The sequence below is a fragment of the Podarcis filfolensis genome (genome assembly GCF_964270895.1).
Source record: "Podarcis filfolensis genome assembly, chromosome: Z".
NCBI classification, from domain to species: domain Eukaryota; kingdom Metazoa; phylum Chordata; class Lepidosauria; order Squamata; family Lacertidae; genus Podarcis; species Podarcis filfolensis.
In genome coordinates, this window is record NC_139617.1 from 46240349 (window position 1) to 46265416 (window position 25068).

Genomic DNA, 25068 nt, shown 5'->3' on the forward strand with positions numbered 1-25068 from the left:
CTTTGATTCTAAATGGTGTCCCAATAGTATTCACATGTAGGCAGAAACCTTATTGCAAAATTTGCATAGTGAACAAGCAACAACTTTCCAAAATAAATAGCAGATGTTTAGCATTCCATATAGCCTTGTCATTATATCTGAATAAGATAGGTAAGTATAGAACTATAGAAGAATGAGATGGAGATAGCTTGCAGTTGTGTGGGTTATAAAAGCATGAGTGTAACTTCATGGGTAGGAGGGTGTGGTAACTCATTTGCGTGACCTTCAATAAATGCTCACTGTGGAACATCTGAGTTGTTTGCATTAACAACTGAATTTAAGATTTGTATTGATAACAAAGTTTTACATCATCAGTGTCTGAGCCATACTCTTTCCATTTTAGAAAAGGCTCCCCTTTCTTTTTTGCTTGGATAATTACTTCAGTGTTCTGGGAAAGAAACAGCATGTAGAGAATGAAAACAGCTGAATGTTCATCTGTTAAGTTTGGCTGTTTGTCTTGGATGACGTGAGTGAAGTCACGAACAAATGACTTTCTAGCATTGACTTGCTGTGTCAAAGGTACGTCTTGCAGTCCAAGACAAAATGCTGTTGATTCAGAGCCCTTCCTATTGTGTTCTGGGATTTTTAATAAGTTGGATCTTCTTCATTTATTTATTTATTAAATTTGTCTACTGCCCTTCATCCAAAGATCACAGGACGGTTCACTGGCCAGTCTTTGAAACCCAGATACAGTATATAAGCTAGGCACCAAATGGCTCCTTAAACTAGGGTTATAGTCATCAGAACGGAATGTCTAGTTGCCATTTGGGGGCCAGGCAGCTTGAAAGTCATATATTTCAATATGACTTTTTGATACATGAAATTCATTCTGATTGTGCAGATAAAATATCACAAAATTCTGCAGGGTGTGTTGTTAGAAAACAGGCAAGGTCCTAGGATCCCCAGGCATGCAGCTCCAGATGGTGGAGACATCAGATGCCATCCTGGCGCCCAGGCATCTTCACTTGGTCACAAGTGGCCAATAGCCAGGTGCAAAACGTGCCTGGCGCCTGACAAATTTTGAATGCTGCCACTGGCTCATACATGGGCAGTGGCATGGGCGAGACTGCGCTGATTGACTGACTGAAGTGTTTCCTTTCCATCTGCTCTTTTTGATGTGCTGAGGAGCACATCAAATATTACACATATTGCAAACAAACTGTGAAGAATCTCTTTCACACAGTTAAATGTATTGCTTCTCTCATGTGGGCAGGGAGTAGGAAGGGAGATCTGACTGATTAGCAGGTAGAAACATGGTGTGGTTTCAAACAAATGGATTGCTTCTCGCGAGGAACAAGGAGCAGGAGGGGAGATTTGGCTGATTTTTCTGGAGAAAGTCGCTTTCGAGAAACAGAACTGCAAACAGTGGCAGAGCCTGGGACGGCATTCCACATTGTTGGTGTTACCATCAAAAAGGTCCTGTCTCTGACATGCCCACTTGCTGCACCTAGAATGGTAAGAGGACAAAAGAGTAGATGGTTCTATAGATATCCTAACCGCAGCCTGGTGGCTTAAGTAGGAGAGTCATGCCGTCATGAGGTCCAGCGATATGCTTTTTACTTCATAGACAAACATGTTTTAGCTGATGGTGCTAATATTAGGAAAGCCTTTCACTGGGATGAAAGTGTCCAGCAAAGGTGCCCATTGTTGGATTACATTAAGTAGGGTTGCCATATTTTGAAGAGCAAAAAATGCTGCCTTCTGCTTTTAACTAGGGATCACTATGACTACTCTCATTTTACATTCCCTTGAAAAGGTGGATGTGTCCTGGAAAAAGAGGACATTTGGCAACCCTATTAAGAAACTGGCTAAACTCTGTCTTTTGTTAACCAAGTTGCATAGTAAGGAAGTTGGTACAAACTTGAAAAACAGCTGCTGCTACTATTTTTTCTTAACTTTTTTTACAATGGGACATAAGAAGAGATTTGCTGGATCAGAACAAAGGCCTATCTAGTCCAGCATCCTGTTCTCACAGTAGCCAACCAGAAGTCCCTGGGAAGCCCACAAGCAGGACTTAAGCACAGCAGCACTCTCAGCACTCTGCTACTCAGAGGCATATAGCCTCCAATACTGGATTTTTAGGATTGGCTGGGGGAATGACTTTTTATCAGATAGGTTGGCTTGTCCTACTGATTAAGAACAGGTAGCGTGACATGGCCTTGGTGCTTAACTGGGGCATCCTCAAACAAAGTGGTGAGCCAACATGCCACGCAGAGCCATCTGTTGCAATAGCACAAGAGGATTAGTGCTGCTTTTGAGGGTTTGACCCAGATTTATATCTTAGTGATAAAACTTTTAATCAAGCAGATATCGCAAAAGCACAATGACCCCTGAAAATGAGAAGTAAACAAAGCTATTGATCTGAATAAATGCTAGCTTTTATGCTGTGGGAAAGCTGCCATTGCTGCTGCTATACCTTTTTCTCTTTCCCCCATAGTCTTTCACTGCAACCTGAGATCCCTTTTTGTACCTAGTGCTGAGGATGAAATGTGAAATACGTGTGTGTCACATATGTATATTCAGCAGAATGTAAGTTGAGTTGTTAATGTGCATAATGATTGGTCATGTGCACATTCACCTGGTCTCATGTAGAGTGTGCACGTAATCTATCCACTAAGAGGGAATTGTGCACTTTTCTCAGTCAGTATGCATAATGTCTAACAGACTTTGGGGAATGTGCATATTTCATCTGAATTGTGTATATTCTCTGGCCATGCATAATCTCTAATAGGCCTTGGGGAAGATGCATATGTGAACTGCATTTTGTACAATCTCCTGTCAGTTTTTTCCCTTTGTTATACCATACATCCTGGATAAATTTGAGGAACTTGGAAAAAGTTTGTTCTGCCCCATTACTTAAGGATCTGTAAATGGGGATGCCTAAATCTGACCTTTGTGTGTCATTAAAATACTTGGGCTTTTCTACTTCTGTTTTTCAGTGTAATTCTTAAGGAAGTACTTGCACAAAATTAGCTGTCCTGGAAACTGGATCTGTATGTAACTGCAGGAACTTAAAAAAAGCAAAAATGGCATTTTCTTTCCAAGAATATATGAACATTTAGTGTCAATAAGTAAAATGGAACCATGATAATAGCCTTGTATTTAAGCACCAGCCTGGTAGCCTAAGGCAGAAAGTTGCCTTCAGGCAAATGAATGGTGCTAGAAGAGAGACAGAATACTTTCGCCTTCCTCTGTGCCCCTCATAGAAATTTCCAGGGTGCAGTGGTAGGTTTTTGGATATTTTACTTCTTTTCTGAAGGATAAGAATATGAATGAAATGTAAATATTTAATAATAATAATAATAATAATAATAATAATAATAATAATAATAATTGCTTCTGGAGGTATTAATGATATTAGATAGACACTTGCAAGCCCAGTGATGATCTGGCACTAATGGCCAGTCATTGGTCTAATCTATTCCCACCCCACCCTCTCACTCACAGGGCATTGTTTTCAAATTGGATGCATCTATTTCTGGAATCTGATTTAGGGTGAAGCTGGGGTTGCCCTGTAATCTTGGTTGGGAAATGTTGTTACTTTCCTCTTGTCTTTGTGCTTTGCTTCTGGCATCTTGTTGGCTTCATTCTGTGAGCATGCTCCCTCTCTAATTGTACCCTTTGTGATTATACACACCTTTTTCTTGGTCTCAGCCAGGTCAGCTGTTAAATTATGCTCCCTGTAATTTCCTTCACTTTAAAGACTTAAGCTGAGCAGGCAGAAAATATACCCCCCATAACCCAAGCTTTATTCAAGTTTATTTCTAGAATTGTACTGCAGCACACCTCCCACCAACAATAATATATAGAGAATGTATTAGAGTGACGCAGACTTTTGACACACATTACAGCAATGTTCAGGTTATCCCATAATTTAATTGACTTTATTATATTTCTATCCCAAGGAGCTCAAGGTGGCATAAATTACTCTCTTCTCCCTCCCCCTCCCTTATTTAACCTCTCAACAACTATATGAGGTAGATTAGGCTGACAGACTGTGGCCGGTCCATAGTCACCCAGGGAGCTTTGTGGCTAAGTGGGAGTTCAAACCTGAGTCTATGGTCCGAATCAGAAAGGCCAAAAAATCACAAGGAAGGCCTCACTGAATGGCTGATACTGTTTACCGCCATTTTGTAACTTTTTTTTTTAAAGTCCTAATTGTACTGTGTTGGCTTTGGGATGATCTGCTGACTGTAATAAATGGATAATGATGACAACGACAATAATAAATGTGTGTGGGCTAGTATGTCATTTTGTGAGCTTGTTACTTTTACAGGTGTATTCGCAAACCTAAACATTGAAAAGAGTCCCTTTGGCCATAATCAAATGTTGGAAAGCAAAGAACAAGCAGTGGATAAAGCTCCCTCTTCCTACCAGCCCACAACTGATTCTGTTTCTGTTCACTTGCATTCTGCCTAAGGGTAAAAGGGGATGAGGGAGAGACAGCCACATTTAATTATTGGTGGGGAGAGAGAGCTGCATTTAATTATTGAAGCACAATCTTATCTAATGTCTTCTTGGTACTATCTCCCCCACTCCACTCCTTTTTCTTCTGTGCTTGAAAATTGCTATCCGGTAGCTAGAGAAGTATTCCACTAATCTCAGTGCTGTTATTTTTTTCTTCTTCTTATCCCCTCCAAATTACACTTTGAACTTTTAATTGTCTTCAGAGCTGTGGGCAGGCCCACAAATTGATCAGACAAGCCTCCCTGATTCATAAAAGTACACCCTCTCATTCAGAGGGAAACTCACACTGTCTGACTTGTACACATGCACAGTTGTGTTTATTCTCACTGAAAAGGGAGCTGGCCAATTCTACCTATTTCCCCACTACTCTTGATGGTTTACCCCAGAGAAGAAATGAAAACCTGAACCTCTTCACTGCAACACGGCCCCCTCCTCCCAGTCTATTGTCAGCCTTAATGTTTCTGTTGGTTTGCCATAAAGCCAAGGCCTGCACCAGTCAGGCTGTTCTCCTTATCTGTTTCTGCCTGAGCCATTTATTTTGTCAAGTGTCCTGTCACCAGGGCCATTTCCCACATTTCCCCCCTGTAAAACATGCATTTCTGGTTTAGGTTGATGGCCAGTAAAAAAGAGAATCTCCAAACTGGGCCAAAAGGCAGAGTAAATTCAGCTGAAAGTAGGGTACTGTTCTCCATGTGTTCATTTGAGACTTGGGATTACAGTGGTACCTCGGGTTAAGTACTTAATTCGTTCTGGAGGTCTGTTCTCAACCTGAAACTGTTATTAACCTGAAGCACCACTTTAGCTAATGGGGCCTCTTGCTGCCCCTGCGCCGCCGGAGCACGATTTCTGTTCTCATCCTGAAGCAAAGTTCTTAACCCGAGGTACTATTTCTGGGTTAGCGTATGTAACCCAAGGTACCACTGTCTTAAACATTTATTATACCACTGAGGAAAACAGTATGTCTGGGGTGGGCAAACTTGTTTTCTGTCAAAACACTACATTCACCTTTTTAGGGGGCAGGGATTGTAAGCAGGGCCAAAACTGAGGGTGTGTGAGCCTACCCTTTTTCCTTCATCTCTTCCCTGCTGTGTGGCCTGAATACTTCTAATTTTTCTTAAATCAAATTTGTTTCTTTCTCCCCCCCCCCCATTCCCAACTTGTCTTTGAGGTTTAGATGTTGAGTTTGATTCCTCTTTGTATTATTATTATTATTATTATTGACCTGCCCTTCACTGTAATGTCCCAGGGCAGGTTACAGCAGTTACAATGCAAACCACTTCCTGATTTCTCCTACTCCATTTCTTTTCCCCGCCCCCCCAATTAAATTAAATTTACTTTGTTTTAATTTAATTTAATTTGCTGCTCATTTACTCTAAGCTGCTTCACAAAGTATCCTACCCTTTTATATTCTGCACTTGTGTAGTATCTTGGGGCAAATGATGGAGTTATTTAATGTTGATTGTTTTATTACTAGTTACATTTTAATCCGTCCTTCCTTCGAGGACCTCAGAGCAATGTACATGACAGATTCCCCCCACCCTCCTTTATCTTCACAATGACGCTGTGATGATAGCTAAAAGAGGGTGATTGGTACCAGAGTAACTAGTTGGGTAAAAATGGCTTTCCCAGGGTGTGGTATGGGGTTCAATGTTATGCTGACTGTTAAGGAATACAAAATCAGGGTGTGTAGGATAACCACTACACCTGCTTTTCACTCTCTAAAGCAGGGTGATATGTGGACAGTGAAGGTATGTGTTAGGCAGTGTATCTTATAGCTAAACAAAATTGTTCATGTAACTTACTGATATCACTACCTGTGATCAGGGCTGCCAACTTTAATAAAATATTGGTGGGAGGGTGAGTAAGTCTTGCCCTACATAACTGATTACATGATGCAGTGCACGGACACCACTTGAATGGCAACGCACATCAACTTTGGGGGCCCCCGGCCCCCTCAAATGTTTTATTGGGGCGGTGAAGAGCCCTCATCCCCTAGGAATTGGCTCCTATGCCTGTGATAGAAAAGTGGAGTGAGTAAATGTGTGTGTGTACTTAACCCCCCCCCCCCATACAAGCAGGGATCAAGAGCTGAAGGTAGAGGGTAAATTTAGGCTCATTGACTACAGTTGAAAGGATCCTGCAGGAGAAGATTAGCCTTCCTGTGTCCAGTTTTCTCCCTGCAACGAACCTGTTAAGCTACAGGGCCGCGGGAAGGCTGCCCTCTGTGTGTGTGTGTGTGTGTGTGTGTGGAGTGTGCTTCCTTAAGTAGCCCACCCTTCATTCATGAGATGTTCATCCCACCTGACCCCCACATGTGCTTAAGCTTTTAGGCTTGTTCTCTCTCTCTCTCTCTCTCTCTCTCTCTCTCTCTCTCTCTGTCTCTGTCTCTGTCTCTGTCTCTCTGTCTGTCGTGCAGATCAATGTGCTCCCAAAGTAAATGTAGATAGAGCTCAATGGACACAATGGGTAAGAGGTAATGTTTTCTCTCTTTTTATGGGTTTGAAGTCTACGGCCTGGAATCTGGAACTACGGCCTAGTTCTGGAATCTGTTCAAAGTGGTTTGAATTCAACATTGCCTCTTTTTGTTTTCTTTATAGAGAGGAAGTTCAGGAGAACTGTGTTCACTGGAAGAAGAAATTTACCTTTGTCTGTAAAATGAGTGCCAATCCTGCCACTGGCCTCCTGGACCCCTGCATCTGCCGTGTGTCTGTCCGCAAGGTGAGTATCCCGCATTGACTCTACCCCTGTTTGGTTTATTACCTAGAACTATGGCTTAAAGTGGGGAATACAGTCTCCAGCAAGAATTCCTTTTTTAAATAGTTGTTGTTCTCTCTGTTTAGCTAAGAATACGATTTCCCTGTGTCACCACCCCCAGCTTTCCCCTGAACTGTAGAGATACCTATATGTATAAAAATCCAATTAAAAATCCAATAAAAATTCCCCTGGGTTTCCCCCACAATTGTAACTTGCTTACTAACCCCACTCCTTGTACAGAAGGCCACAAACTGCTATTTGTGGCAGAATTTTTGGATAAAATGCATTATTTCTTGGGTTCCTATTGCTGAAGGGAAGATGTAGAGAATAAATTGGAACTACATTGGCTCCCTATTCATTACCATGCCCAATTCAAGGTGTTGGTGCTTGCTTTTAAAAGTCTTAAATGACTTGGGGCTCAAATATCTACAGGAGCACCTCCTATGCAGTAGGATCATCGGAGAGGGTCTTTCTCTATGTGCAGTTTTTAGAAGTACATCAAGTATGTGGAAAAGAAAGAGCTGTTCCTGTGGTGGTTCTCTGACTCTGGAATGCCCTCCTAGTGTAGGTGGGTCTGGTGCTGAGACTGTATTTTGTTTTTTGATCCCAGTTTAAAACCTTTTTATTTTCCCATGAATTTTAGATAATGGTATAGTAGCAGGCTTGTACCTGGCATTGCTCAGGAATTCTAAGAAACAAAAACAGTGCAGTTTTGAAAGGTCGTCTGCCATCTTCATTCAAAATGGCGTCCAGTTGCTTTCAACCATAGATGAAAACTTGCTCCTTTATCTCAGAAACCATAATACAGAATTTGGCTATGATATCTTAAGGGGTGTCCAAATGCATAGCAAGCAGGCAAACAACTTTCCAATATATTTAGCAGATTTAGTTAGTCTAAAGGTTTTATTCCTTTTACATTTTTTTTGTGTGTCGTTGGTTGGTTTTAGAATGTCTTTTAGATAAAAGGTTTATACATTTTAAAAGTAAATACAGTATAATAAAACCAGGTAACGTAGAGGTGTCTGATTAACACCCCCACCCCACAAACACACGTAATGCATGTCAGTCCTAAGTGGTTGCTGCTTGACTAGCCCTAAATGTACCTCATTTTTAACAGAGAAGCTAATGCACCCAATTTAAATAGCTAGGAAAGCAGCAATTGTTTCAAGCAGTGGATGAATGGTTAGTACTGCATATTCCTTTCATTGCACTGAAAGGTATTTTCACCATGTACAGTCACTACACTCAGGCAAGGAGAGGGATGCCTTTGCTATAATTACTGTAATGAAACTCTTCTGTCCTCTTTTTGTTTTCTCATTACAGGAACTGAAGGGAGGGAAAACTTATTCCAAGGTAAGATGGATTATGAGAAGTTAAAAACCAAACTTCACATCATCTCTTTGTAATTGTAGAATAATGAGCTTTTGAGCATACAAAACACTTTGAATGCATTCTTGGCAATCTTTACAACAGCCCTGTAAGGTAGTTTAGTATTATCCCCTTAATGCAGATGGGGAACTGAACCAGGGAGAGGATGGCCAATGATGCTGTCTTACAGAGTCTGGCAAAATAGTTCTGGGAAACTCAGAGATGTGGGTGTACTTTGTACCTGGGAATGGGTAGCCCCCTAAACTACACTTTCTGACGGAGTTGGCTTGTGTCTCCCTCTGTTTTTAGCTGTTGCACCTGTTGGTTCCTGGATATCAGCATTCCTTTACCAGTTGTTGTCTTTCTTTTAAGATAATGACATCACATTATTACTGCCTATAGAGAAAAAAAGGACACTTTCTGTCAATGGGTTGCCCTGCAGTTCTAGGACTCTGTAATTTCTGCTGTTTAAAACACTTAAAATAATGGAAGACTGGCTCTATTGGGCTTAGGAAGCTGGTGTGAATGACCCACCCATGCATCTTGGGTGTCATTTCAGAGGCTGACTAGTGTTTTGAGGGTTGGGGCCATGAACCATCTCTACCAGAAAGTGTTATTTAGCGACCACTTTCTATGCAAACAAAAACATCCAAGGAGTGTGTGAAGCAACACCAGTGAGGGGTGAGGCCTGGGGTGAGGATGTGTGGCTGGGGAAGATCTCAAGAGCCAGATAGAGAGGCCTGGAGGGTCACATTTGGCACCTGGGCCTGAGGTTCCTCATCTTTGATTCATTAGGTATGCCCCTTTTTAGTGTCTGGCTTTTAAGCTGGGTTCATGTACTGTTCAAAAGCCAGGCTCCCAAGATCTCTGTACTCAGTTAAATTATTTCTTTGGGAGAGATCTGATGGATGTGCTGATGTAGAGAAAACACTAGGTTCTGAACCGGATGGTAGAGTTGGCTATGGAATGAAAATTAAGGAAGCTGTACTGAAAGGTCATATCTGAACATCCTTTTGTTAAAAGCATTGCCCTTCCTCTAGCAGCTTTTGGCTGTCTTCAGTTATCTATTTGCTCTCAGGAATCCATTTCCTGGGAAAAGTTTAGACCTCAGCATGTATTACACATAGCATTGGTGGCTGCTGGGTTAGGAACCCACAGCATCTTTTCTTTTCTTTGCAGCCAACAAGAGCCCCACATTTCTCTGCTATGTGTTAATACAGCCTTCACCAACCTGCTGCCCTCCAGATATTTTGGACTACAATTGCCACTAGCCCTAGTAGAGGGGCACCAGGTTGCCAAAGGCTGCATTCATGCATAGTGGAGAATTGAAGGCTTTTCCATGATGGAGGGGTCCTCCCTCTTTGTATTTCAGTCTGGGAAGCACTCACTAGCATGAATTAAGAGTGGATAAGTGACTTTAAACGGGAGAAGCGGGGTATGCTGAAAAAATAGGTCACCATTTCCCTGAATCAAACATCTGAAGGAATCCTCTTGTTCCTTCAGGGTTCCAAGCTGTTGACTAATGTGAGAAGGGTGTGGTGAGATTTGCCATCTGGGAAATGCCACCCATAATGACAAAGCCAGGTGACTTTTTATAGCAGGAGTAAGTAGTGGGTGTGTGGTCATGTTAAAATAGAAAATGAAATGCACAAGTGGAAGAATGTATTGGGGCATGTTCTGGAAAACTAGCTTGTCACGTTTTGGAGATGTCTTTGCCTTTGAGGGGGGGCACAGGTCTATGATGTGTAGATCATGTAAAAGCAGGATACCTTGTTGACCACTGAGAATTCAGATTTCTGTAGCTGCTTTCTGAAGTGCCCTACTGCTAGTGCCATAACTCATAACTAGGGCAATGAAGGTCTCATAGGTGCCTGGCTGAGTCTGTTGTGTTTTCATGAGCCTTTAATAGAAGCTTAAGATCAGATCACAATTTGAACTGCTATTATCTACCCATTTTACTTTTAGTCTAGGGATGGATAACTTGTGGGCCTCCTGATGATGTTGAACTCCAACTCTTATGACTCCCAACGTTGCATTGGGTGCATGATCCTATTCCTAACATGGTTTTTTTTTCCTGATGATGAATGGAAATTAAACATCACCGTGAGATTGAAGATTGAAAAGGGAAGTGGGGAGACTCACAAAAGCCTTTGCAAGTTTCCTCCTTCTTTCCTTCTAAGTCCCCATCTTGCTCCAATCTTAGGAGGCAGCATTTTGCAAGCAAAGGCGGAGCATTGGGGAAGTCATCTCCATTGCTTTTGCTAGCAAAATCACCTTTCTTTCTCCCCAGAAAGGAGAAAGAAAGGAGCATAGGCAGCAGATTCAATCTTAGAGTGCCAGGCAAAAGCACACTTTGAAGCAAGCTCCCTCCCGTTCTCAAGACTACTTCAAAGGCTGCTTTGCAGCTTTAAGACAGACTCCAAGCTCTTGCCTTTGCAAGTCTCCCTGTATTCCTCTTTTAAACCTCCAACATTGGATTTAAAAGGGAAGTGTAGAAAGAATTGCAAAAATGTGTGAGGGATTTTGACAGGTGAGCAGCCCTGCTCACTTGACAATCAAATGACATCATAATGACGCCATGTGAGTGCCAGGTCAGTGGCCACACTCACATGCCAAATTTGGCCCACAAGGCTGAGCCTGATAAGGATGATAATAATAATAATAATAATAATAATAATAATAATAATAATAATAATAATAATTTTATTATTTATACCCCGCCCATCTGACTGAGTCTCCCCAGCCACTCTGGGCCAAGAGCTAAAAAGGTTCCCCACCCAGGCATGTTGAGGACACACTGGGTGGAAATGTTTTTAAACAATTTTAAATGAAAGAAACTCAGAAGATGTACATCTTCTGTGAAAACAAACTTACAGAATTGTTAAAGGCTAATTCAGTGGATGTCTGCTCCCATTTCTTTTACCATCATTTGGTCATGGAAATGTTTCCCTCTCAAAAGATACCATAGAGTTTTTTGTCCTATCCCACATTTCCCAAGATGAAAGCTTGGAAACATGAAAGATCAGAATATGAGAGGGGTGACAGGATGATTGGTTTAGCAGTTTAAGTCTCTGTTGCCTAAGAGTGTGAACAGTGAGATGAGGAAGTCCTCAGTTCAGATCGCACCTCCGTTGCAAACTCACTAGATGAGTGTAAACAAGCCACCTCCTTCTTTCTACTTCTGTGCCACACCTCAGCAAATACTGACCTCCTTAACTGATACTTACATCTATTTTAAGGAAAAGCAACCAAGGCAACATGCATCCTAACATAACATATGCTAAGAGCTTTGAACATCCTTGAAATGTTTGATGTCGATACTTGCTTGTTTACTAGCTGGTATGGTGGAGTATCTGAGTGACCATAGAACAGGCATGTCCAACTTCAAGGAGGCTTTGATCTACTATCCAGTATCAAAAACTGGCAGTGATCTACCACACTCTCCCCTTGTCATTCTTCAACTTAAACATATCATATTTGGCTGAGCTTATGATAAAAATAATAACAAATGATAATCGTTTCCATAAAATCTGAAAAGTTCATCATAAATCAATATATTTTTTTATATATATATAATATTTTTATTTTTTCCATATAAACACAACATACATAAACATACAAAGACAAAAACAGAACAAAAAACATGTATCATTTCATATCCTAATTTCTTATACCTTTCTTCCCCGACTTCCTCATGCCTCCCTTTTCTGTATTCCAAATTCTTATCAGTTGTTCAGCAAATCTTCCCTTATTTTAATTTAAATTTGGACTAATCTTCCTTATTCTCCTTGTCTTAACCATAGCTAATAGTAACCATTTACTTTCCAGTCCAACATCATTCTAACTTTCATTAATTTTGTAATATTTCTTTAAATAGTCTTTAAATTTTTTCCATTCTTCTTGCGCTGCTTCTCTTCCCTGGTTTCGGATTCTGCTCGCCATTTCTGCCAAGCCCATGTAGTCTATCACCTTCATCTGCCATTCTTCCAGTGTGGGTAGCTCTTGCGTCTTCCAGTACTTCGCAATGAGTATTCTAGCTGCTGTTGTAGCATACATAAAGAAAGTTATATCCGTCTTTAACACCCCTTGGTCGACAATACCCAAGAGAAAGGCCTCTGGTTTCTTGGGGAAAGTATATTTAAATACCTTTTTAAGTTCATTATAGATCATTTCCCAGAAAACCTTAATCTTCGGGCAAGTCCACCAAAGATGAAAAAATGTACCTTCAATTTCTTTACATTTCCAACATTTATTGTCAGGCAAATGGTAAATCTTTGCAAGCTTGACTGGGGTTATGTACCACCTATATATCATTTTCATAATGTTTTCTCTTAAGGCATTACATGCCGTAAATTTCATCCCGGTGGTCCACAACTTTTCCCAGTCAGCAAACAAAATATTATGACCAATGTCCTGAGCCCATTTAATCATGACCGATTTAACCGTTTCATCTTGTGTATTCCATTTCAGCAGCAAATTGTACATTTTTGACAAATTCTTTGTACTGGGTTCTAACAGTTCCATAAATCAATATATTTTTTAAAATACATGCTTTGTATACTTGTAATAACATAAGAAAATAACATTGAGGACAGGGTCCTACATGATCAGAACATGATGCACGGATTGTTGTTCACAAAAGCTCATGTCATAATAAATGTGTTAAGTCTTTTAAGTACCCCAGGACTCTTGCTGTTTTTCAAATGAGTCAGGCACATGTCAGCCACAGCGGTTTCCCCAATAGTTTGCAACAGAAATTGGGTAAACTCAACTGCAGAGTTGACAGCCTTCATGGACCACCTTAAGAACTGGGTGAAACCTGTAGAAGCCCTTTCCCTTGGATCCAACCCATCCATTCCTTTTGAGTAAACCTAAACCAGCCCTTTCTCTCTCTGAGGAGCCAGTGCGCAGGGCTTCTCTCCCTCCCTCCCTCTATACACACACACACACATCCTCTGCTGCTGCAAACTACTAGCGCAGAAGGGGTGTTGTAGATAAAGGCCGGCTGTTTTAGAGCGGGGAGGAGGGGGGACACACTGCACACCCTGTAGGATTTTTGTTTCCCCATCAATGCATTCCAGAATTTCTCTCCCCCTGCCCTTCAGTTTTGTTCTGCCCAATCCTCTTGTACGTCTTCTCGGGAGTAAATCTCTCAATGTGGGCAGGATGGCAGCAGCCAGGAAGGGTCCCCCCCCTCCCTCTCACGTGTTTACTTGGGAGTAAGCTTCACTGTGGTCTCTCGCACGCGCTCTCTCTCTCTCTGGACCCAAACCAGCCCTTTCTCTTGAGGAGCCAGCACGCAGGGCTTCTCTTTCGCTCCATCTCTTGGTCAGCCTCTCCATCTGCGTAGACCTCCTCCCGCCTTGCACTCGCTCGCTTCTCCTTCAGAGAGAGAGAGAGAGAGAGAGAGAGAGAGAGAGAGAGAGAAGCCCTCAGAGACAGAAAAAGCTGGTTTGGGTCCAGAGAGAGGGGGGGGGGGAGATTGACAGATTGACCAGAATCACTCCCACGATCGACGCATTGGACATGGCTGCCATAGAACTAGTTACTGAAGCAGTGTCAGATACAAGAAAGCTGGGAGCTTCCACCATTACACTTTAGCCACGTGTTGTATGTTTGGGTCCAAAACAAAGTTGTCCTACCCCTTACATCCTGTTAAAAGTGGCAACACCTCCAGTATGATTGTACTATGGTGCCAATACTAAAATTTGCAAGCAATTACTGTGATTTGTCCCATATGATAAGGGAAAAGGAAAGGGAGGAGAAAGCCTGCCTTCAGAATTCTTCTTTATCAGGCGATGGAAACCCTAAACAAATTGTGTTTGACGCTAAATATATCCTATAATGAGCTAAAATGCTGCTTAAGTAAAATACCTAAACGGTTTTGGTTCTAAGCTGTTCATTAGACCACGTGCACCTATACCATCTTGACAGCGCCCTAAGGCCTGATTCGGAGGCTCTCCTGGGGTGTCCATCCTCTCTTGTCAGTAGGGTGGGTGACCCAGAGGTTGTGAAACTCCCTCCTATTGGACCTGCACTCAATACCTGCAATTTAGGCTTTGCATAAGGCCCCAAAGACCTATTTCTCCCCTGCACTGGCTTTCCAGACGAAATGTCCATCAGTTATATTTCTGTGATTGAGATACATATATATATATAAAGAGAGAGAGTGTGTGTGTTGTTGGCTTGTACTTTTAAATTTTGTGCTGTTGTACTTTTTGTTTCATTTGTAATCTGCTTTGGAAGGCCATTTACCTAGAAAGGTGGCTTATAACAATGTTGGTGTCATCCTCCGCCCCGCCCCCTTCACAACTGCATTCAGTCCTTCTCATAACTGGAGACAATAATGGATTTTTAACTCCTCGAAACATATCCCCTAAAAGTTTCCTTTGCTATCTTTAGATGGATCAGTATGTGAGAATGTTATAACTTGATGTCAGTTGGACATCTCATACGCTAGTGGCAAGTTCCTCCCCTTCACCATATGGCTTGCTGTACAAGAGCATTTCTAACTCATTCCCCAGAATTGTAAAATAAGTCTGAAGCCTTGTTTCTGTGCAATCTCCCAGTCTTGTTCCTTAGGAACTGTGCACTGATTTTCATCTACAGCAATATCCTTTCATCTCTTGGCATGCTCGCTGCAGTGCATTCTGGGGTGGCATAATACAAAGAGTGTTTTATTATGTTGGGCTGTGTGTGTGTGTGTGTGTGTGTGTGTGTGAGTGTGTGCGCGCGCGCGCATAGGAGTGTGTGTTTTTCCACATCACTGACCCTAGTGTCTTCTATGTCCTTGGTTATGCAATGACTCCAGGCGGGTTAACGCTGTCCTTGCCAGAACAGCAGTTCTGTTTCTTCCACCCTTTCTGTAAATGTTTCCTGAACAAACCTTTTCTGAAAGTTTCCTCCAGGTGAGGAACAGGGCATGTTCCAAAATGGGATTTGGATACCGCAAATTCTGGTCCTGTCCCACTTGGTGCTCTTCTTTTTTCTTGTTTACTGTGCAGTACAGTTTGTGTATGCATGCGTGTGCGTTCACGTGGGGTTTTGCTGATCTTGACTCTGTTGCCTTTACAGCTGGGTTTTGCTGATCTGAATCTAGCAGAATTTGCAGGCTCCGGGTTCACTGTCAGATGCTGCTTGCTGGAGGGATATGACACCAAGAATACTCGGCAGGATAATTCCATATTGAAGGTAAATGCTAAGAAATTCCATGGACAGGTGCTGTTTCTGAATTTCAGCCTGAATGTGTATATATTTAAAATCCTTCTCTCTACTCCACCCCCTCCCCAACCTCTTATTTCTTCCGGTTCTGGTGTGTCTTGGCAGTAGGGTGCTGAAAGGAGGAACTTGAAGCTGCTGGTTCCCTACCCAACGGGAAAAAACAGTTTCCCATATAGGATGTGGAGAACTACATGATCAGCAAAAATATATATCCACGCACATTGCCTAGTGCTATGCTGTCATCGCTTTTAGGGGCAATTTTAGTTCCTTTAGACTTGGTTCAGATGTAAAGGGAAACCATGGCTTCCTGCTATAGTAACAAACCGCAACAAGCCAAGGACTTGCAAGCGCACCCTTCCCTTTCCCTTATTATGGCCAGAAAGAGATGGAAAGCCTCTGCTTCCATTTAAAAAGGGAAAAGGGAAAAAAACCCAATGACAGTTCCCAATAACTTCTAAACCCAGAACTCTGGTTGGGTTTAAAACTATGGTTTATTTGTTTTTGTTTTATGAATTACCAGGGTGGTCTACATATATATTTTCAAGACTTTCATTTCAATCTTCCTCAGGTAACGATTGGCATGTCCCTGCTCTCTGGAGATCCTTGCTTCAAAACGTGAGTGGTTGTTTTGTTTTGTTTTACCATTATTTTGTCAGCAAAGGGACTTGAGTAAAACAGGCAGAGAGAAAATTATGTCTGCTGTTGTGCTTCCAAACACTTCTACGCTAAAAGTAGATGATAAGGAATCATGTGCAAAGCCCAGGATTGCCATGCCTTTGCCTGCTTCCCTCTGACTTCTGAGCAGGGTGTGTGGCTTGGGATGTAATTCTGAGTGTTTGCCTGTTGGAGGTCACCTCTCTACAGGGTGACATTCAACAGTTGCTATAGTAAAGCTGTTTGCTGGTGGGAACTGCTGGCTGCTGCCATGGGGCAGTCACGAGAGTATTGGTTCATTCAGTTTATTAATTCATTTGATTTATACCCCCACCCTTCCTCCCAGAGGAGTCCAGGATTCCAGTGCTTCTTTCACCAGTAACAAAATCATCACTATCACTTACATTAGTCGCTTACTGCCTAAAATGTCTCAGAGTGACTTACATGTATAAAAGCCTCCATAATTCTAAAATAGAAAACAAATCAAAAAGATAAAAGAATATTCTTGACTAAAAGTGCTTATCCTGCAATAACTTAAAAAGGACAAATTCCACCCTACTCTACTAAAAGATGAACACCAATACAGGCAAATTATTAATTAATTAAGAGTCAATGCCTGAGTGAATGGGAATATCTTCACCCGGTGTCTAAAGGTTGATCATGATGGCCCCCAGTGCAACTCTTTGAGGAGTGCATTCTACAGACAGGGAGCCACCACTGAAAAGATCTCACCCTTGTGTGGCTGCCTCAGAGAGAACACACATTTCTGTGTGTTCTGTGCTCTGGCATTTCTGTCAGTGCTGTGCCTGTGTGTTGTTGCTGGCTGGTTTAAGAGTCCCTGCACGGCGTGTGCGGGGGCTGCTGACTTTGGAGAGGGCTGCTAGCCAGTCAACAACCACTTATTCACAAGGTACTTCTGCTTCAACAGCTACTGTTAAAGGATATATTTTCTGTTGTTGCCTCACAACAGGTAGTTTTTCTTCCTGAGAACCACTTGGCCAAATCATTGCTTCTTACAGACACTATGTAACAACCATTTTAAAGTACCTGTCACATGGTTCCCTGTTGTCCTGCTTCATTAGATTGAGGGGAGAAGGGAAGTAAAATGCAATTATGTCTCAAGACTATCAGGTTGTTTCTGGTGGCTGTGGAAGATGTCTTAATGCTGTACAGTATACTCAAAATGGAGCCCTCATTGCCACATCAGAGCCCTCTGTTTACATGCTAAAATATTTCAGTCTCGGCTTGCTAGTGTTTTACTTCATATCATATTGCATACTTCACTTACACAGCTGTTACGGAATTTTTTTCAAGGACATACCAGCAAGGACCTCAGCTTCTCATGAGCAACTCTTTCTCCCTCCCTTCTTTCTGTTATGTTGTTATTTACAACCTGCTTGCCTCTTTCGTTCCTTGTAATGCAGCAAAGCAAAATGATCAGTGCTAACGTTCCCTGGCTGACTGATTACTGCTAATGTTCCTAGATCGCTGTGTGCATCTTGTTAAACTCTCTCTGTGTGTTTGCTTTTTGTAGGCCTCCGTCCACAGCCAAATCAATTACTATACCAGGCCAGGACTCTACCCTGCAGTTGACCTGTAAAGGGGAGGGAACGACCAGCAGCAGCACAACTCCCACCAGTAGCACATCTGCCACCATTGGTTCAGTCCGTCAGAACAAGCCCAGACCCACCATTCTTGGTTCGGGTACAGGTAATATATGTTTTCTGAAGTACATTTGCTATATCTCCATCACATTCTGAATTAGCATCAAGTTTGCTGTTCTTTGGGTTTAAGTGCTTCAGCTCATTTCTGCAAATAGCATCTTTTCTTCTATTTGCAGCATTCCTCTTTTTCTGCACAAGTTTATTTACTATTTATTGACCACTGTTCTCCACTTGGTTCTCTCCTTGTGCCAGACTATTTTGTCTGGGCCTAGAACAGCTCCCCTACCTTTCAGTGAACACAGGAAGCCACTTTATACCAAATTGGTCCATTGGTCCAACATGGTCAGTGTTGTCTATACTGACTGCTAGTCTCTCACCAGGGTTTCGGAAAGGCAGGGAGTCTTTCCCAGTCCCATCTGGGGATGCCTGTGACTGTATCTGAGACCTCCTATAGGCAGAACATGTGCTCTACCGCTACCCTTCCGTTTTTAGACTTGTTCTGGAGGTCTGTTCTTAACCTGAAGCTGTTCTTAACCTGAGGTACCACTTTAGCTAATGGGGCCTCCCACTGCCACCGCCACGCGATTTCTGTTCTCATCCTGTAGCAAAGTTCTTAACCCAAGGTACTATTTCTGGGTAAGTGGAGTCTAACCTGAAGCATCTGTAACCTGAGGTACCACTGTATCTTTTCCCTTTCCACTTGGGCAAGTGCCAGTCTGCACCATGTGGTAACACTGAATAGTGCAACGATGTGCCTGCTCTGTTGCATGAGAGAGGTCTTAAAATAGGAAGCACAAAAGGGGAGCAAAGGCAAAAAAAAATCCACCTTTGGAATGCAGTGTGCTGACTTCTTGATGGTTGTGCTGAGCTTTTAAAAAATGGGATCCTTTGCAGCAGGGGAAGGAAACGGGATACAGTGGGTGGACTTGTTCTTAACCTGCTCCATGGACCAACTTTGACATTAAAATCCTTTGGGTTTATTATTACTATTACTACTACTACTACTACTACTACTACTACATTGGGGAACAATTCCAAAGACACTTGCTCTCAGTAGTGATGAGGAACTCCCTAGTGCAGTCAATACCAGGCAAGTCTTCACCTGCCTCACATCTGATGTCACATACATATGTCAAGTGTTGGGCTGGCGGCTGTGGTTTGTGACCACTACCAGGCCCAGTTGGAGCCAAGGGGCTACAATTTCCCCACCACTGCTGTACAGAATCAAAGGATACGCCTCACCCAGTAAACTTGAAGGGTCAGACCCGTTCAAAAATTGGCTGATCTCTCAGGGGGGTGGGGCAGTCCAAGGAAATGCCTCATGCTATCGTTGTGGGAAGTTGCTTGGCAGTTCCAGAGCTGTTGCTCCTCTTGCACAGATAATATTGACATTTGATGGCATGGCTTCCTCACTACATGCCAGTTGAAACAAATCCTGTGGAACTTTTCTAGAGAAAGAGAAACCACATAGCTGACATCTCCCAGCATATTTCCATGTCCTTGTCTCCTTTCCTTATCAGGTGTAACAGAAGAACCAGACCAGAACCTGTCAAGTCCTGATGAAGTATTCCATTCCGGACACTCACGGAATTCAAGCTACGCCAGCCAGCAATCCAAAATCTCTGGTAACTTTGCTTGTTGCATAGCTTGCCAGGGAAATGCAAAGTACATTGCAGTTGTTCCTTGCTGCACTTAATTTTGCTTAATTCTATCTTTGCTGCAATTGCAGAACTCTAGAAAGCATAAAATTATTTGGTACAATGCTTTAAAAAACAACAACCAAGCACATACATCTCTCTTTGGTGGGGCAGAGCTCTGTGTTACTGTCCAAGAGCCAGCATGTAGTAGTAAGAGGGTTGGGGTATGACCTGGAAGGCCTGGTTCTAGTCCCAAATTAGTTGTGACGCTCACTGGGTGACTGTCCTTGAATCTTCCTGCCACACTTGCCGCACCAGTGTAACGCACCACACCCTTTGAGAACCACTGATTCAGACAATACATTCTTCGCAAACCAGGAAGCCTCCAAATATTTTGGACTCTGATTCTCATTGGAGACTTGCAGTCCAAAAATCTAGAGGGCACCCGGTTGGTGAAGACTGGTGTTGACAATACATGAAGGATATACTTGGAGCAAGAATTGTCCTTTTTATAAGCAGATTAAAGCTTTCCTTGTTTGTGGAGCAAACTGCATGCAAACCCTTGTGCCTGGTGGCTGTGGTGTGGAAAAGTGGGTTGCATGTAGCACCTGATACATTTGTTCACAGGCTACAGCACCGAGCATTCACGATCCTCCAGCTTGTCTGACCTGACCCACCGCCGCAACACATCCACCAGCAGTAGCGCCTCAGGAGGACTTAGCATGACAGTGGAGTGCCCGGAGGGTGAGCGGGAGCACAAGCCGGAGAAACCACCTCGCCCACCAAGACCAAACCTTCTGTTGGACAGATCATCCAGGTGAGAAAGTGTTGGTTGGTGTAATGGAGGAGTGGGGAAACTTTTGATTCTCCTGATACTGCTGGGCTACAACTCCTATCTTCCCTGATCATTGGCCAAAGTCATCTAAAGTGCTGGAGGTTTCCCATCACTGGTGCAATGGGAAAAAATTCATTTGTGTCTCTTGGAGCACATATGAAGCTTCTTTATGCCAAATTAAGACCATGGATCCCCAAGATGCTTTAATTCAATGGTATGGAAATCTATGGCCCTTCAGGTGGTGTTGAACTTCAGCTCCCATCAGCCCCAACCAACAAGTGGCCAAACACGCTGGGAGCTCTGGTCCAGCAACATCAGGTGGGCTACATGTTCTCCACCACTAGTTAAACTGCACATGATGGAGTCTATGCTTGGGATCTTACTCATTCAAAGTATGTGTTATGTCACTGAGTTAATGGCATTTCTCAATAATCTGGGCACATTTCTCCTTTTTCTGAATCAGAATTCAGGTTCTTCTAGCTCTGGGCTGCCTGCTGCAATGAACAGCGTTTCCAGACCTGCACAGTGAAATCCTGGTGGCCAGATATATTATTTATTTCTGCCCCTCTCCCCACTGGCCAGCTTTGGCAGGTGGGCAGGACAACTGGCTTGTCAGTCATTTAGTGCCAGGTGATTGACACATGCCAAAGTCCCTTGCATTATGCTTCCTAAGCACCCAACAACCAGGTGGTTGTCTCATGCTTGAGAGTGGCTATGCAATGCACCTTTGACTGTGCCTACAATCTGCAGTGCCTGCAAAGACCTGGTTTGGCTTTGCCTACCCTACATCTGAAGTCATATATGACATCAGGTGTAGTGCAGGTGGGCATGGCTTGTCCAAAATTGTCTTACAGGCCAAATGAGCAGTTTAAGGTAAAGGTAAAGGGACCCCTGACCATTAGGTCCATTCGTGGCCAACTCTGGGGTTGTGGCGCTCATCTTGCTTTATTGGCCGAGGGAGCTGGCGTACAGCTTCTGGGTCATGTGGCCAGCATGACTAAGCTGCTTCTGGTGAACCAGAGCAGCACACAGAAACGCCATTTACCTTCCCGCCGGAGCAGTACCTATTTATCTACTTGCACTTTGACATGCTTTCGAACTGCTAGGTTGGCAGGAGCAGGGACCAAACGACGGGAGCTCACCCTGTCACAGGGATTCGAACCGCTGACCTTCTGATCGTCCTAGGCTCTGTGGTTTAACCCACAGTGCCAATTTTCTGCAGTAGGTTACAATTTTTAAAGTGATCCTTAAATATGTGGGACATAAATTCTTGGATATAAAAGCAGAACTTTGTGTTTTCCCTTCCAAGTAGAAATTGAGGTTTTCATTATCAGGATAGCCTCCTTCACTTTTCTCTGTTTTTTCCATATTCTATTCCTAAGGAGAAAAAAGGATTCTGTGGAAAGCCATCCCACCTGGGTGGATGACACCCGGATCGATGCAGATGACATAGTGGAGAAAATCATGCAGAGTCAGGACTTCACGGATGTCAGCAACACTGAAGGTGAGTTTGCTAGTATTTACTAGACTCTGTTCCCGTGGTCTTCCCCCCAGTGAGGGGGGGAAAGTATTTGATCCCTTGCTAAATTTGCCTGTTTGCCCTTTGACGAAGAAATGACCAATTTTAATGGTAGGATTATTGTAGTGCATACAAGATTCTGATTGCTGTTGTTGCATACATAAATAAGTTTATTATCTTTTGGGGGGTTTCTGACCCTATTATCCCTAAAAGGAAAGCATCAGGTTTTGGGGAAATTACCAGTTTAAACATTTTTTTCATTTCATTGTGTATCATTTCCCAGAAACGTTTGGCTTTTTCACATGTTGATCACATATGAAAAAATGTTCCCTCATTATGTTTACATTTCCAGCATTTGTTTTGATACCATTTTGTACATCTTTGCCAATTTGTCTGGTGTTAGATACCATCTGTATATCATTTTCATATAGTTTTCCTTTAATGCATAACAGGAGTAAATTTCAGATTTTCTCTCCACAGTTTTTCCCATTGCCCTAAATCTTTGACCCATTGTATCATGACTGATTTAACCATTCATCTTTTGCTTCCCATTCCAATAACAGTTTATACTTTTTTGGGATCAGTTTTACCTTAACCGCTAACAGTTTGATTTCAAATTCTGACCTTTGTTATGTAAAACCATTCTACATATCTTTTTTCAATATTTCATTTACTTGACAATACTGACACCAATCATATCCATTGTTGGATCTCTTACTGTTTTTTAAGTTTACAACCAGCTTCAGGAAAAACTTAATATATCTCTATAAGCTCCCCATTTTGCCCCCATATTTGTTTTCTTTTGTGCACATGCCTCTATGGGGGATAGCCGCAATGGTGCTTTTCTTTCCAATAGGTTTTCTTTCCAATAGGTTTGTATAGACAGCTTCTTATAATACATTTAAAAATTCTCTGTGGACTTTTACCTTTGCATACCACAGATATGCATGCCGTCCAAACCTTGTATTATATCCTTCCAGATCTAGCAATCTGGTATTTTCCAATAGCAACCATTCCCATAACAACATAAAACATGATAAGTCATAATATAATTTTAAATCCAGCAGTGCAAATCCTCCTCTTTCTTTAACATCTCTTAGTATTTTATATTTTATTCTAGATTTCTTCCCCTGCCAGATAAATATAGTTAATTATTTTTGCCGTTATTTGAAACAATCATGCTTTATTATTATCGGTATTGCCTGCAAAAGAAATAACATTTTAGGCAATACATTCATTTTTACAGCTGAGGTTCTTCCCATTAATGAGAGTTTTTTCCTATCCCATCTTAATAGGTCCTGTTTCCCAGTATTCTACACTTTTTCATAGTTGTTTTGATACAACAATACATTCTTATTTGTTATCCATATTCACACAGATACTTCACCTTCTTTCCACTTTAACACCCAATTCCTCTTGCAAAGTCTCTTTCATTGATCTATATTTTTTACCAACATTTTAGTTTTATCCTTATTAACAGAAAATCCTGCCAGACTGCCAGAATGATAACTGCTTTATCATTCTAAATACAATCTTTATTTTTATCTAGGGGATCTTCCATATATGAAAGCATTTCTTGCATGTGAGATGTGCTTCCCTTTTGGTGCCATCCCAGCTTCCTCCTTCCTGTTTGCTGTGCTGCACTTTCGCCATTGTAGCTTGAGAGTGCCTAACCCAGTATGAAGAGCACTTTCCCAAATACTCCGCTAAGCATGTTCTCTGATGCTGAAGACGGTGTATTCTCATGGCTGTGCAAAATGGCAACTGTGAAAATGCCCTCCCTTGCTCAGCAGTTTTGCATAGCCAGCAGGAGACCCTCTGGGGATTGTGGCAGTTTTATATTTCACCCTTCCCCTTCCTTTGTTCTTTACAGATAGTAACCTGAGGCTGTTTGTGAGCAGAGATGGCACAACTACACTAAGCGGAATTCAGCTTGCCAACAGGTATGAGTTCCCTAGCAGATTCCTTTTGAAAGACTAGGTTTAGACCATGCCTGTGGGGAGATGCTTTTGCTGGTATTTTGTGGGTGGGTGTTTTCAGTTAATCCACAACTTTGGAAATTGATGGCAAGAGCTCATTTGGGGGATGGATCTAGGCAGTGCCTAAGAAATACTGAAGTAAAAGGCCTAGGGAGGTGCTCTTTTGGTACTGCTATTTTGGCTAACGTATGCTCAGTCACCCCTACAACCATATGCTTTCCATATCAGACAGGCCATGACTTCATCCTAGCTCAGTACTGTCTACACTAGCTTTCCCAGACTACAGCTCCCATCATCCCTAACTATTGGTTGGAGCTGATGGGAGTTGGTGAACACTATGTCAGTCTTTATTGACCTCAGACAGTATTCTTACCTAACCTAGAGATGCCAGGGCTTGAACCTCAAATCTTTTGTATGCAAAGCATATGCTGTAGTCCTGAGTGACCTCTTTGAAGCCTACTGTTGTGTTGTAAAATAATAAATCACAGGCATTGTTTTGTAAGCACAAATCCACAGGCCTTAGGCCGTTTCACTGATGAAATCATAGTACCCATTATCTACTACTAAGTTAGAGGATGTGACTCTATCTGCAAACTTTGCTAAAAGCATGGCATGCATGAAAAAATAAGAAGGAATCCTGATATTTAGCTCCGTTGAAATCCATTTTTACTAGTATCAGAATGCCCTGCTAATAACATGGTAAACTGTCTTGAATTAAAGCAATGTCTGTGTGTCTTTTTCTCTCTTTCTCCACCCACCCCCGAAAACCCCCACCAAAAAAGCTTTCTGACGTATGATTTCAGGCCAGGTTAGTTATCTTCAATACCTCCATTAGAACAGTTCTTAATGTCTTCGTTTTTAAGTTTCAGCTCTTTACAAATGGGACCTGCACCCACAGAGATTATAATGGCTCCCTCTCCTCTTTCTTACA

General features: G+C 42.2%; 1 protein-coding gene across 8 annotated transcripts in view; it reads left to right on the forward strand.

Moving 5' to 3' along the window:
* The window catches only part of EEIG1 (estrogen-induced osteoclastogenesis regulator 1), a 54780-nt gene that overhangs the window by 23418 nt on the left and 6294 nt on the right, over positions 1-25068 (forward strand). For 3 of the 8 annotated variants that reach the window (XM_083597378.1, XM_083597380.1, XM_083597379.1), the window contains exons 3-12: positions 7104-7224; positions 8584-8613; positions 15703-15819; positions 16418-16464; positions 18038-18213; positions 19688-19792; positions 20432-20621; positions 22022-22143; positions 24032-24101; positions 24920-24945. In XM_083597378.1, coding sequence (XP_083453504.1) covers positions 7104-7224; positions 8584-8613; positions 15703-15819; positions 16418-16464; positions 18038-18213; positions 19688-19792; positions 20432-20621; positions 22022-22143; positions 24032-24101; positions 24920-24945 — 1004 coding nt within the window. Of the gene's footprint in view, positions 1-7103; positions 7225-8583; positions 8614-11391; positions 11430-15381; positions 15537-15702; positions 15820-16417; positions 16465-18037; positions 18214-19687; positions 19793-20431; positions 20622-22021; positions 22144-24031; positions 24102-24919; positions 24946-25068 lie in introns of those variants that run through there. The other 5 variants (XM_083597381.1, XM_083597382.1, XM_083597383.1 and 2 more) reach the window with 5 other exon arrangements.